Genomic DNA, 13,977 nt, shown 5'->3' on the forward strand with positions numbered 1-13,977 from the left:
TAAACATTTTTTAAGACTAAGATACTTGAACAACCATGAGATGAACTTAAATAAGAAAAAATGAAAAAGTACTCAATTGTAAAAGGCTACTATATTTAAACTAAATTACCATAACTGTTTGGTTAGAAATTAAGAGCAAGAAACCACAACCGACAATAGTAATGAGAAAATAGAACAAAATTACCGAAACAGTTAATAATGAAAATGATATACCACAAATATGATCTCTATGGAATAAACAATACCTTGTTAGGTATACAAAACGTAGTTCTGTACTTTAATGTATAAAAATGTACTCAGCTGGCTGGGGGCGGTGGTTCACGCCTGTAATCCCAGCACTTTGGGAGGCCGAGGCAGGTGGATCACCTGAGGTCAGAAGTTCAACACCAGTCTGGCTAACATGGTGAAACCCCATCTCTACTAAATATACAAAAAATTAGCTGAGTATGGTCGTGGGCACCTGTAATCCCAGCTACTTGGTAGGCTGGGGCAGGAGAATCACTTGAACCCGGGAGGCAGAGGCTGCAGTGAGCCAAGATCACGCCACTGCACTCCAGCCTGGGTGAGAGCTCATCTCAAAAAAAAAAAAAAATACTTAGCTTTGCCAGTTTTCAGGCCAAAAAGAAATCTGGAAACCTTATTATCCTTGAGTGGAATTCAGATTTTCTAAATATAATTTATATAAAATAAAAGAAATATGCCTAACTTTATATAAAACAAAATTCTGACTATTTACTATTAGACTGCTACACTGTACACAAATACCACCCTAATTTTTAAACACCAGCCACAGAAAAAAATCCACTCTATTTATATTTTGTTTGGATTCTAATTTTGAGAAAACATTAAGTCATATATTGTCTTACTGGCTTAGAAATAGTTTTAGCTAGTGACCCTTTTTCACTAAGACAATATGAACACTGTAGAAACTATTTATGCCACTTCCTAAAGTCTGCTCTCAATAACCTAAGTTTTTAATATAAAAAAAGATTAAGACCATATAGACAATCATTATTTGGCAACCATCATAGTAATAAGAAACATCAACAGATGCTGAAACTAGAGGGGGAAAGTTTGATGAAGTAAAATATGTTCAGAGAGTCTCAGAGAATCTCTTTCAAATCAAAATATTTAACAACCATAAATACAAATTAAATGTATTTATTAATTTAAAAGGTAAAAATAAAAACATTTTAATAATGACACAACTAGCAGAGGACAGAATTTTAATCAAGAATCAAGATACGAGATATTAACAATATGGGACAAATCAAAAACATATTTCACTTGAGAGAATGCCAAAAGAACACCCCAATCCTTTTGGGATACTCCTGCCGAAAACACGCAACCCAAATCTCATCATGGAGAAACATGAGACAAAACCAGACTGAGGCACGTTCAATAAAATAACTGACCTATAGTCTTAGTAATTTATCAGATACAAAAGTCAAAAGGTTCAGGAACTGTTCCAGTGCCAAGAAGAAACATGACAACCAAATCTAATCTACATAAAACTCTTTTGAATAAAGGCAAAACTTGGTTATATAGAAAAATGTCCTTATTAGTAAAAAAAAAAAAAAAAAAAGACTATGGAATATCTGGGAGTGAACCAGCACCGTATTGACAACTTATTCTTAAATAAATCAAAAGGAAAAAAAGATCCTTTGTACAATTCTTATAAAACAAAATAAAAACAGATAAACTTCAAACTGAAAAACTAGCATTATATATTTCTATTATCTTTGTCATGAGTTTCATTTTCTTCTGGGTTTGAAAGATTTTTGAACTAATCACGCCTTTTTGGTACGTTTTGTTTTTCTGAATTTGTAGGTTCCAGTGGGGTTGGGAGATTCTGAGATTCATGAAAATTTTTAAGAGTGTCACCAAGATGAGGAACCCAGACACTAATGGAAGGAAGGAATAAAACACATTAAGAAAAACTGGAACCTACTATCATAAGAAATATCCTCTAGATGTACTCATTAACAGATGTGCAGGGAATTAAAGTAAGTGCTTTCCCAGAAGATGACTGTTGTCAGAAAGCAGTGGTAAAAGTATTTCACAATATGTAGTTTCAAGAACTGTTATTTTTCCCAGAAAACAAGCAAGTCTAAAATCCCATAGGCCACAGATAGATAAAACCTGTTTTTAATTTTACTGTTTCTTTCATTTCTATATTGTAATAAGTCAAAATATATCAACTTTTTTTAAGAGTAGGTATTCATATTTTAAGCAAGCAATGAAACATTAGCAATAGCTACAGGGACACTCTTGAATATACTATCAATTTATAGAACAGTTCCTTTAATGTGAGTTAGCTAAACTCGCCAGGAAGGATTCTCCTGGGGTGAGGGTGGAGAACGCAGACTAATAAAGAAATATAAATTCTAAAACAAAAAGGTGGCCCTCATCATCTGTTTTTAATAAATATTCTAATAACAACTTCTTATAAGCTTTGTAAGTACTACTTATGCAGAAAATAGTTAACACAGCAGGCCTGTGACTGCTATTCCTACAAAGATCTGCATACAAGGTTGGCCCTTGGCTAACGTCTAGGAACTTGGCTTTCAAGAAAACTCTCATTATACCCTGAGAAGGGTGATTCACTCCACCTAATTGGTTTGTACAAAGAATATAGTTTATGCTGAACCCCTGCCTTCTTTCTGGGAGTTCATAATTTTGGTACTTGCTAAAGCAGAGGATGCCTACATGACTGACCCCAATAAAAACCCTGGACTCCAAGGCTTAGGTGAACTTCTCTGGTAGATAGCATTTCACACATGTGGTAACAACACCTTGTTAGTGGAGTTAAGCATATCCCGTGTGATTCCATAAGGAAATAACTCTAAGAAGCTTGAGCCTGGTTTCCTCCAGACTTCATGTGTCTTTTCCCTTTGCAGATTCTGCTTTATGCCTTTTTGCTGTAATAAATCACAGCAATGAATATGACTATATGCTGAGTCCTGTGAGTCTTCCTAGTAAATCATTAAACCTGGGATGATTCTGAGAACTCCTGGCACAATATTTTAATATATAAAATTATCTTCTACAGAGTTCTAAGTATTTAAAGTATACTGTTATTTATATATTAACAATCTGCAACTGATAGCTTTGAGATGGAAAAGCTTAACATAAATCCTGCATCATTCTCATTTACCAAACTATTTTTTGGACAACTGAGAAATGATACGGGGAAAATAATGTAACATTTTCTCGAATTTCAGATTTGTAATTTCAACTGCAAATATACCTAATTTGAAATTTTATTATCTGGTTGTTAGATACTATTTCTGTAAGTATAAATATTTTTAATTCCCTAAAAATGAAAGGAAATCCATCCTTATCCTCAAAACCAAACAAATCCAATGCAAACTCAAACAAGTTTACTGTGCATTACAATTACGTGGTATTTAAAACTGATGCATTCTTACCGTGTGGAGTGATTGTCTGTACAGGTTTAGTAGGGGACCTTACATTCCATATAGTCAAGGTGCCATCTGAATGACTGCAAATAAATTGTTTTCCTTCATGATGCCAAGCAACAGAGTGGATCGCCTATAGAAGAAAGAAAAATACCATTTAAAAAATCTATTTAAATAGCAAACTATTTGCAAATGATCTCATAATCTATTAATTTTAATTTTCCTAAGGTTAATATATGAACTTTATATTTCCATAATAATTTGGCCCTCTTGAAATACAAATGAGATTTTATTTCTTCATATTAACACTGTTTTAATTCTTTGTACTTACTTTGCTTCTTAAACCAGCATAAAGAAGGCATGATAGTGATATCTACCGACAAGTTCAGTAAAACAAAATGTTTTCTTACTTTTTAGAATAAACAATACCTAAATATAAATTCCACCCCAGACAGGGATGACTCGGACTCGCTGTCTGAACCAGCAGTGAAAAACCGTGACATGGAGATGGTGTGGAGATGATACGGCCGGCTCAGCCAGACCAGCTGAGGTCTCGAGTCACACCACAGAGCCAGGACAGCGGAAATATCCACACACACTATTTCTTTATACAATTTTCCATATGCAAATCCAACTTGATACAAGATGTATTTTCTAATACTCTAATACTAAATATGTATGTAGAACATATGTATTATTACAAGTATTTAAAAATATGTATACAGTGTCTACCATATATAAATTATACATATATAATTTATAATATATAATTCATATTTCACATATAAATTATGCATGTAGAAAACATGCAATTTATACTTTTTCTTTAGTCTTGAGAAAATAACACACAAATTTACATAAACAAAGTGGGAGCATCAAATCTCACCAGCAAATCTGACACATGCTCAAAATCAGAAGCAAGGTAGATTAGGAGAAAATCTGAATAATTCATGGGAAAAGATATGAGATATCATGTAGGAAACATAAACTGGGGATTAATACATTTTGTGTGTAAATTGCCTTATCTGTTTTTCAAAGGAGAAGATACAAAATTTCCAGGTGATTAAGAATATTCACTTGTTTAAAAAAAAACCCTGAAAATTACATATACACATGACTAAGAGGACTATCTTAAAAAGAGAAATAAAGAACAGATGAATGGAAAATAGAACACAATAAATAAAAGACATACAAAAGTCATGGAGGAACAAGATGAATTCAGTACAGAGAAAAAAAGTGAAGACAGAATGAACACAAATGATACAGTTGTTCGTGTAAGCCACAAAGCAACAGTACATGCAATTCTAAAAGCTCTTTAAAATATGCAGTATATGAAAAAATCACAATTATAGCAAGGCTAATGAAGAAGTAATTAAGAGTCTGACATTGGTATTTTCATTTTTGATAAAATTCAAGGAAAAACAAAAGCACTGTGACACATTTTTTCAAACGGAGTAATATTTAATTATTAAGTTTGGCAAAAGTAGCACCTATGATGCTTCTGCTATTCTTATTAAAAAAGAGGTCATCTTGTAGAATAATTTTCTAGGAAGACAAAACAGGCTAACAGCTTACCTATCAAATTTCACATTCATTAACTCAAAATAGTATGGAAACTGAATAAATTCTTTACTTACTGGTTTTGCAAACTAATCAGTATTATTAGAATCATTTCACGGTAAATGTATATATTAATAAATCCTAATCCAGCTGCTCTTACATTACATATACACTAATTTTTTTTAACAGAATCATACCAAAAATAATTTCTTTTCTCATAGAAGATATTAACATTCTATTCAAAAGCTGCATTAATTCTCAATGTAACTATTATTGTCGTAACCCTTAGAAAAATGCCAAAAAAGACAAAGGGAAATGTATAACATAGACTTTCATTTTAAATTATAACATTTGCAAATACATGAAAATACTGAAAATACTCTGTAGTTCTATCATTCTCATATAATCAAATAAAGTACATGCTTATAGCACAAATAATTTCTTACCTATATAAATAATACATTAAATTGCACAGTTTTTGTCCTAGTATTTTAAACTTGTAAACTTTTCAATATTAGTGCCACCACAGAAGGGAGACAACCATAATATTATATAATAAGATAATTATTGAATCATACATTTTGTAAGATAGTTGATAAAACTGTTACAAATTGGACAATAAATAAATGATTTATAGCTTTTTTCCCTCTCTCTCTAAAGGTTTTAAACAGTTATAAACTGAAAGCACTGCTCTTTCCACTAAAAATAACCTCCCCCAACCCAGTGCACTCCAGCCTGGCCAACAGAGTGAGACTGCCTCTAAAGAATGAATGAATGAATGAACACATACATAATCCAAGAGGAACTTTCTTCAATTAATTTTGAAAATGCGATCAAATTATTCATTATTTTCAGTATGGTTTTACCTTGGGAAAGTGTGTGTGTGTGTGTGTGTGCGTGTGCACGTGCGCGTGCATGTGTGCGTGCGCGTGCACGTGTATGTTTGTAAAAATAAGCTGCCTTAAAAGCACCAGTCTAAAAATGGGAGGAAAAAAAACCCTTAAGAGAATAAACGCTTACATTAATATATGTAGTACAAAACAATAATTCATTCAAAGCTGTTATGATTCCAGTGCTGTGAGTTGCAAACAAATTATTTCAACATTTTTTTGTAAAAGGCTTCTTATGGTCTTGAGACTTAAATGTACCCACAGAGCTAGCAAAGCACAAACTATTTTTTTTTTGTCATATTTTATTACCAGTATTCCTCATGCTTCTCAATCTACCAGGAAAAACCAACATGAAACCAAAATACAAAAGCCACTGATAGATGACCCTAGACATATGACAAAGAATAATCATAAAATAAAGAAGTTCATAAGTATTCATTTATTGCCTTAAAATATCAGCAATACTGCATTTCTTTCCTGCCACACTGATTACTTCAAAAGGAATATTGATTTGATACTTTACTTTTAGAAACAAAGCCCTGCTCTGTCACCAGGGCTGGAATGCAGTGTCACGATCTTAGCTCACTGCAGCCTTGAACTCTGGAGCTTAACCCATCCTCCCACTTCAGCCTCTTAGGTAGCTAGGACTATAGGTGCCTGCCACCAGGCCTAACTAATTTTTTTAAAAACTTTTTGTAGAGACAAGGTCTTGCTATGTCCATGCCAATCTCAATCTCCTGGCCTCAAGCGATCCTTCTGTCTCTGCCTCTCAAAGCGCTGGGATTTGAGAGACATGTGCCATTACAGACATGTGCCATTGCACCTGGCCAATATTTGATATTTTAATACATTTTAGCGTAAAAAAAAAGTAAAATGTCCATTAAAATGATAAAATTTTATATAGATGAAGTATCATCTGTAGAAAATACCTGAAAAATATTAAGAATACTATCCAAGTATACTCAAAATTTGTCACTGAGACACAACCAGGGGAGCGTAGAGTTTTTCAGTTAGAGAAAGTATAACTATGGTTACGAAGCAACAAAAGTGCAACGGCACAAAGATATATTTCTGTTCCCATTACTCCCACCCATCTTAATCACCCCCGAGACCAAATGAACAATTAAAACCGTACCGAGTAGAACTTTAATTATATTAGAATGTTCTAAATTGGTATCACATCATTTAATACATTTGTGCTTGTGTAATAAAGATAAAATTTGACTACAATAATGTATCATTGAATAGAACATAAATACTGGAGGAGGGAAAAGGTAGTACTTTGTCAAAATCTTACATTTTTTACTCTCACTAGTGAGGAAGAATTATACCTATAATAATTTCTTGAATGTCTAAAATTGTACACCTGGCAAACACCCTGAGAATCAAATTTGCTGATGGAATAGCATCAATTCATGGAAACAAAGCCAGAAATTTTCACTCAGTTTACATTAAAACAAGTTAGCTTAGAAGTTAGAATTTACACCTAACTTAATGCCACTGTTATTTAAAACACATGATTTTGATTTTGTATATTAATATGCGTTAAGCATAACTTTTATGACTTAGGCATCTGTGTTCATGAAGGATATTGGTCTGTAGTCTCCTTACAATTTAGTTTGTAGTTTTGTTGAAAGGGCAATGCTTGCCTCATAAAGTGAGTTGCAAAGTGTGCCCTTCTCTTCTATTTTTAAGAAGAGTCTAAGTACAACCAGTATTATTTAGTAAAATTCATCAGTAAGCTTTCTGAGCCTATTTTCATTGTGGGAAACATTTCCATTACAACTTTGATTCTTTAATAATTACAGAGCTACTTAATTATTTCTTTCAGAGGAAGCTTTGGTACTTCCAAGAAATTTGGGACGTTTCAAGGAAATTCTCCATTTCATCTAAATTGCTGGATTTACTGGCATTACGTACATTTTCCTTATCAACCCCTCTGTATTTCTATAGAAACTGGAATGATATCCACTTTTTCACCCCTACAACAGGTAATCTGTGTCTTTTTGGGTTTTTTTTACACCACTCGGACTATATGTTTATCAATTTTATTGATCTTCACAAAAATCCAGCTTTTAATTTTATCAGTTTTCTGTTTTTCTGTTATCTATTTCACTGATTTCAGCTCTTTATTATTTCAGTTTTTCAGCTTACTATAGATTTAATCTGCTTTTTTTTTTCTTGTTTCTTGTGAAAGCTGAGGCCACTTGCTTAGACCCTTTCCTGTTTTCCTAACACAAAGCATTTAATGCTGTAACAGATCATTTAGCTGCATCCCACAGAACTTGATATATCTTTTTTTTTTTTTCAGTTCAAAGATACTTTGTTTAAAAGCAAGAAAGTAAACTAGTCCCTGTGACTCCATAATAGCTCAAGCCAAGGTCGCTATTTAAAATTATAATAAGCAAAACCAAACAAGACAATTTTTAAAATTCTGCTTTCATCTATAGATCACAACTACAGATCACAACCACAGAGAAATGACAGGAACTCTTTATTCAAAACATGCTTGTTTGTTTTAATTTGAAGATCCTGACTAGTGAGCAGCAAAAGTATACAGTCATAAAAATAAAGGGAATTCCCTTTCAGTAATGCCTAGAAAGATAATATACGAACATGTGCAAAGTATTCAAATGTTGCTATAATTACTCAATGTGCTCTGATGTTTCAGTAACTGAACACATCAATATGATTAAGATTACGATGCATTTTACCTTAATCACTTACACATTTCCTAGATATAGCCCTAGTCACTGAATTGGAAACCACCAACACTCCTGGTACTTAAAATTATGGCCACCAGACACTGCACTGAAAGTCGTCATAGTTTCATAGAAAAATACCTTATTCTAAATTTGGTTCAGAAACACACAAGATTAGTAGGGAGGAGGTGCACTGACCAAAGAGGATAATTGAAAAGCAACAACAGTAACTTCAGCGGAATGAAGTACATCGAATACGTTTAAGTTGTTGAGCACACAGTGAAAATAAAAGTAAGAATAAACTGGTCACCATGGAAGCTATTAGAGAACAACCCCCTTAAAATGAATACTAAAATAAGGGGAAAGAATCACATATTTTTCCTGCCTATTGTATAAACAAATAGCAGGTAAGAGGAAGTTTCTCTTTACTGACGTGACCTACATAGTAAGTAGAGAAGGAAAGACAAGAGTTAGAATGTCTCCTATTTTGCAACTACTGTATAGTAACAGATCTCGGCCTTAACCAACACTGGCTTCCAATATCAGAAACAGACATTAAAGTTCCACCAGCTAAATGAGTATCTGTATCATCTATGAAGCAGTCTTGCTAAAAATGAAAAATAAACCTGCATTTGATCAAGCCTCAGTAAATTATCCAATTTATAGGAAATCTGAGGGAAAGAAAAACCAAATGTTAAAGACAATGGGGATGCAGCCAGAAAACGCCAGCATCTAGAAGATTCTATCTTCAACAAATAAATGCCAAAAAAGGAGAGGTAAGGTAAAGAAGGGAAGTAAGGAGCAAAAGGACAGAAATGACTTATCTATCAATCACAATTAATCCTTACTGGATCTTAAAGCAAACAGATTATAAATGTCTGTAGTATACTATCATTCGTACAAAAGAAAAAACAGAATATATTTATGAATTTGCTTGTAAATGCACAGAATCCCTCTGGAAGAACATGAGAAAAACTAGTAACATGGTACCTATAAGGAAACTAGATCACCCAATGGCAGGTAGGAAGAAGATTTTTGTATCTTTTGAATTGTGTGAATATATTCTCTATTGTAAAAAATAAACTGTGTTATTGCAATTACAAAGCTTGCCTAAACTAAAATTACCAATTAAATTTTTAGAGAAACTGCTTTATATTAGAGAAATGACAATAGCTTTTGCTAGCACGAATATTACCTCATCATATGTGTATCTGTAGTCAGCCTTCTTTGATTTGAGGTCCCATAAAACTACTGTTCCAGATTCAAAGCCAATCAAAAGCTGTAATAAAAGAAAAAGCCACATTACCTAGGAATAATATCAATTATAAAACATTTATCTGCTGACAGTGAAAGTAACTACTACCATTCAAATGCTTTGAGTAGAAATGCACAATATAAACAAACGTCTGCATTGCTAATTAGTAATCACACAGATGACAAATGAGAACATTGCGTGGCATATTTACATGTCTTTGATGATTAGGGACTCAACGTACAACTGACTTCTAAAAACAAAAACAGTACCATTTTGAAGTCTTAAGTGTACATCTTCAGTAATATAACAGATTTTAATAAATTACTAAGAAATATTAACATTTGTATATATTTTAAGTTTATAATAAACTTTTCAAATTTGACACACTATCAGGCAATCTCCTCTACTCCATCTATATATTGATAATTTCCAAATCATATTCGGCCTACATTCCTCTCATGAGATTCAGACACACAATTCCAGTGGCCACATCTCCATTTATCTACTCAAAGGCCTCAAAGTAATATGCTCAAAATTGAATTAACTATATTCTTCTCTACTCTGCTTCTCTGGATTTCCCTGTTGCAGTTTCTCTCACTACTCCTTACCATGTTTATTCAGTGGCACTGGTTAGAAACCTAGGGATCATTCTTAACTCTAGTCTCTCCCCCAATAGGTAAAATCACCATGTAAATTTAAATTACATTATATTATCTAATTTACTTCTCTCCACTTCTAGTGCCTCTTCCCTGGTTCAAGACACAAAGATTCCTTTTCCGGTCTCCCTGACTCCAGTCTTGCTCCTATTTTAACCCATTTCATATTGTAGCTACAGTAACAGTTCTAAAATACAAAACAAATGGGGAAATGTATGCTTCTATTTAAAACTTTTAAATACCACACCATTATTTTTAGGATATGTTGCAAACTCAATAATATAACCTACAAGATCCATCATGGTTTGACCTCTGTTTACCTCTCCAGCTCCATCCCTTATCTCACCATGGCCACTCAATACATTACAGTATATTCTTAAGTTCACCCTCTCTCATACCTTTGAGCCTTTGTACATGCTGCCTCCCTACCTGAGCCACTCCATTTGAATGCCATCCTTTTTGTCTGACTAGTCCTACTCATCTCTCAGATGTCATTTTAGTGATCATTTCTTCTGGGAAGCCTTCCCCAGACTACCAAATGTAAGTCAATACCCTTCCTATGTGCTCCACTAACACTCTGTACTTTTTTTTTTTTTTAATCTGAAGGATCACCACAAAATGTAATAATGAACTTTTCCTTATTTGAATTATTGTGCAGTCTGTAAAACTGGCATCTCTGGGCAAGGATTAGTTTTATCTTCTTTACCACAATACCTCTAACGTAACACACAGGGCCAGATATGTTATAAATACTTAAGTATTATGAATGCATCCATTTCAAAATGGAATGCATCTTCCTGCCTCACAAACTATGTACACTACCCATAGTACTTCTGCTGCCCCCAGCCCCTACCTTCAGTATTTGCCAAATCTCAGTTTGAGATTTTCTCTGCTTAAAACCTCCTCCCCTTTCATTCAATAAGCAATCTTCTATTAATATTTTAAGTCTAAATTCAGTGTTACTTCCTAGTTAAGTCTACCCAGTTTCTCTAGACAAATTAAGATGCTCCCTTTCTTAAGCTAGAACCATGCATTTTCATACATACTTCCTAATACATACAATACGCACAATAAATATTTGTTTAATAATTATAGAAATGATTAGTCTATATCTGTTTGGATAATCTGGGGATATGAACCAAATTTTGGCAGACCCAGTAATTTTAATAAGACAAATTTAGAAGATTTCAGAGTACAGGGGCAGCTGGAGGGGCTAGCTATTGAAACTAACAAAGTAAGTTTTCCTACTTTAGTACAGAATATAGTCAATTTTTCTAACCTTATCTCTTATTTCCTAGGCAATCTGAGACACATACACCTTCTAGAAAAAAAATATATTTGTTTCCTCTCTTTTCCCAGGTTTTTCAAGTATCTTGGACATGTGATATAGCATTGGAGAAAAGAGGAACTTCAGGAATAAGGAAAGAGAAGAAAAGAATAAAACTTAAGAGTTGATGTACACTGCAAACAGCACTGCTTAGGACCCAAATATCCTAAATTCTAGTATTGTATCTGCCACTTAATAGCCATATAGCTTCAAGGAAATGATTTTATCTATCCACCATAACAGCTTGAGAGTTAAACTTTAACCTCTCTAGCCAGATGTAGTATTCTAAGCATATTAGAAATACGTGACAACAGGTTAGAGTTTTATGCCCATAATCTTCCAGCTTTTCAATGCCTTTCTCTACAAAATCAAGAGAATAATAAATATTTAAAAATAGAAAACTAAAGATAGAGTACTTAATTAAGCTCGGAAAATTCTTCAATGCTTATTCCTACTAGAATCTTTTATAACCCACAGAGATGTTAATTAGTTTACATACTAATGACTAATTCCCCTCTAAATTTTCCTTACAAAAAGCATTAGTGGGTACGTGAAATATGAATACATCTCTCTACAACATATAAATGGAAAGAAAGTGTAGTGTAATAGAGAGTACGACTGGGTTGAAATTAAAGAAATCAGTCTTCAAATCCCAGATCCACCACAGTCTAGCTCTGTATCTATAGAACACATAATGTCACTACATCTCGGCTTTATCATCGTAAAGTAAGAGAAATTTGTAATTTAAAAATTGTTGAAAGGATCCAACGAAGTTGTGTACATAATGTGACCAGTAAAGTGCCTGACACATAGAATTAAATAAATGGTAACTATTCCTATCATAAAGTAATTAGACACTAATGTCTAACCATCCTTGGCCAAGACCGTCACTAAATGTGGTAGTATCCACCTGTAAGGTTAGCATTGAAGGAACTTGCCCTATCACCTTGCATCATTTTTCAATGACAAAATGTCTAGATCTTTGCAAACAGGAAAAGAGTCTACAAGAAATCAAAGTTTATAAAATATAGTTCATTTTAGCATCCTAATATTTTTTAAATTTTATATATATATATATATATATATATATAAAACTTATTTACATCATCTTCACTATGGAATGAATTATATATATAATTCATATAAATGTATATTGAGTAGTTGTTATTTTAATCATAAGTTAGATTCTATGGAAACTAGAAACCTGTAAAAATATTACCTTTGTGCTCAAGGAGTCTTTCAGATTCAGGGGAGCTGAGATATGCACACATTTCTAATACAAAGCATTATATGATAAATACCATAAAATTTCATAGCTAAAGTACTAATAAATGTGAAAGAAAGAAAAAGCATTTTCTGTCTGGATTATCATGGAAGACATCACAAAAGAACAAAAGAAAAATATTTAATCTGGGCCTTAAAGGGTGGGTAGGATTTCAACAGAGAGGTGGAAGAGAATTCCATACTGAAGGACTCACATAAACAAAGATATGGAAATATCAAAGAGCAGTTCGTAACTGAAAATATAACTATTTGCTTCAGCACAGCATTCAGGTAAAGATATCCTGAATAATAAGAAAATCTAGGGCTATATTTTAAGAAAAGCTGATTTTATTTGTTAGATACTATAGACCCACTGAAAGCTTTGAAACAAGAGAACATTAAGATTAAAATGGCACTCTAGGCCAGACACAGTGGCTCGTGCTTCTAATCTCAGCAGTCTGGGAGGTCAAGGCAGGAGGATCACTGGAGCCCAGGTGTTCAAGAACAGACTGGGCAACATAGTGGGACTTTTAGGAAATGTAAAAAAAAGAAAAGAAAAGAAGCACAGGAAGAATTAAAATGACTTGATGATCAATTCAAGGTGGAAAGGAAGTTTTCAATTCTCCTACCATGCCACTTTATCCAAAGGCTTGGTTTTTAAATAAATATCTTGTATAAAAATTAAATAAAGATCTAGGTTACTTTACACTTGCTTTATGTAAAGTTTCTCTCAAAGCATACAATGCTATAATTATAACCTAACTCCAAATGGTCTAGTTATCCTTTTGTTTCCTCAATGGCAAACTAAGAGAACAGTGTTAAACAGTATGTCAGCTCAACCTCTCCCACAATTGAGGAAATGAAAAACCTGGTTAAACTCCTGCATAAAATCCAGAGGTTTC

The 13,977-nt window shown here is 33.1% G+C and overlaps 1 protein-coding gene across 4 annotated transcripts in view; it reads right to left on the reverse strand.

The window, feature by feature from the left end:
• The window catches only part of STXBP5 (syntaxin binding protein 5), a 170,724-nt gene that overhangs the window by 100,897 nt on the left and 55,850 nt on the right, over positions 1-13,977 (reverse strand). For all 4 annotated transcript variants that reach the window (XM_039467624.2, XM_074397306.1, XM_039467625.2 and 1 more), the window contains exons 7-8: positions 9,770-9,853; positions 3,432-3,555 (exon numbers count right to left, since the gene is read on the reverse strand). In XM_039467624.2, coding sequence (XP_039323558.1) covers positions 3,432-3,555; positions 9,770-9,853 — 208 coding nt within the window. The remainder of the gene's footprint in view (positions 1-3,431; positions 3,556-9,769; positions 9,854-13,977) is intronic.

Source organism: Saimiri boliviensis, chromosome 4, assembly GCF_048565385.1.
Source record: "Saimiri boliviensis isolate mSaiBol1 chromosome 4, mSaiBol1.pri, whole genome shotgun sequence".
NCBI classification, from domain to species: domain Eukaryota; kingdom Metazoa; phylum Chordata; class Mammalia; order Primates; family Cebidae; genus Saimiri; species Saimiri boliviensis.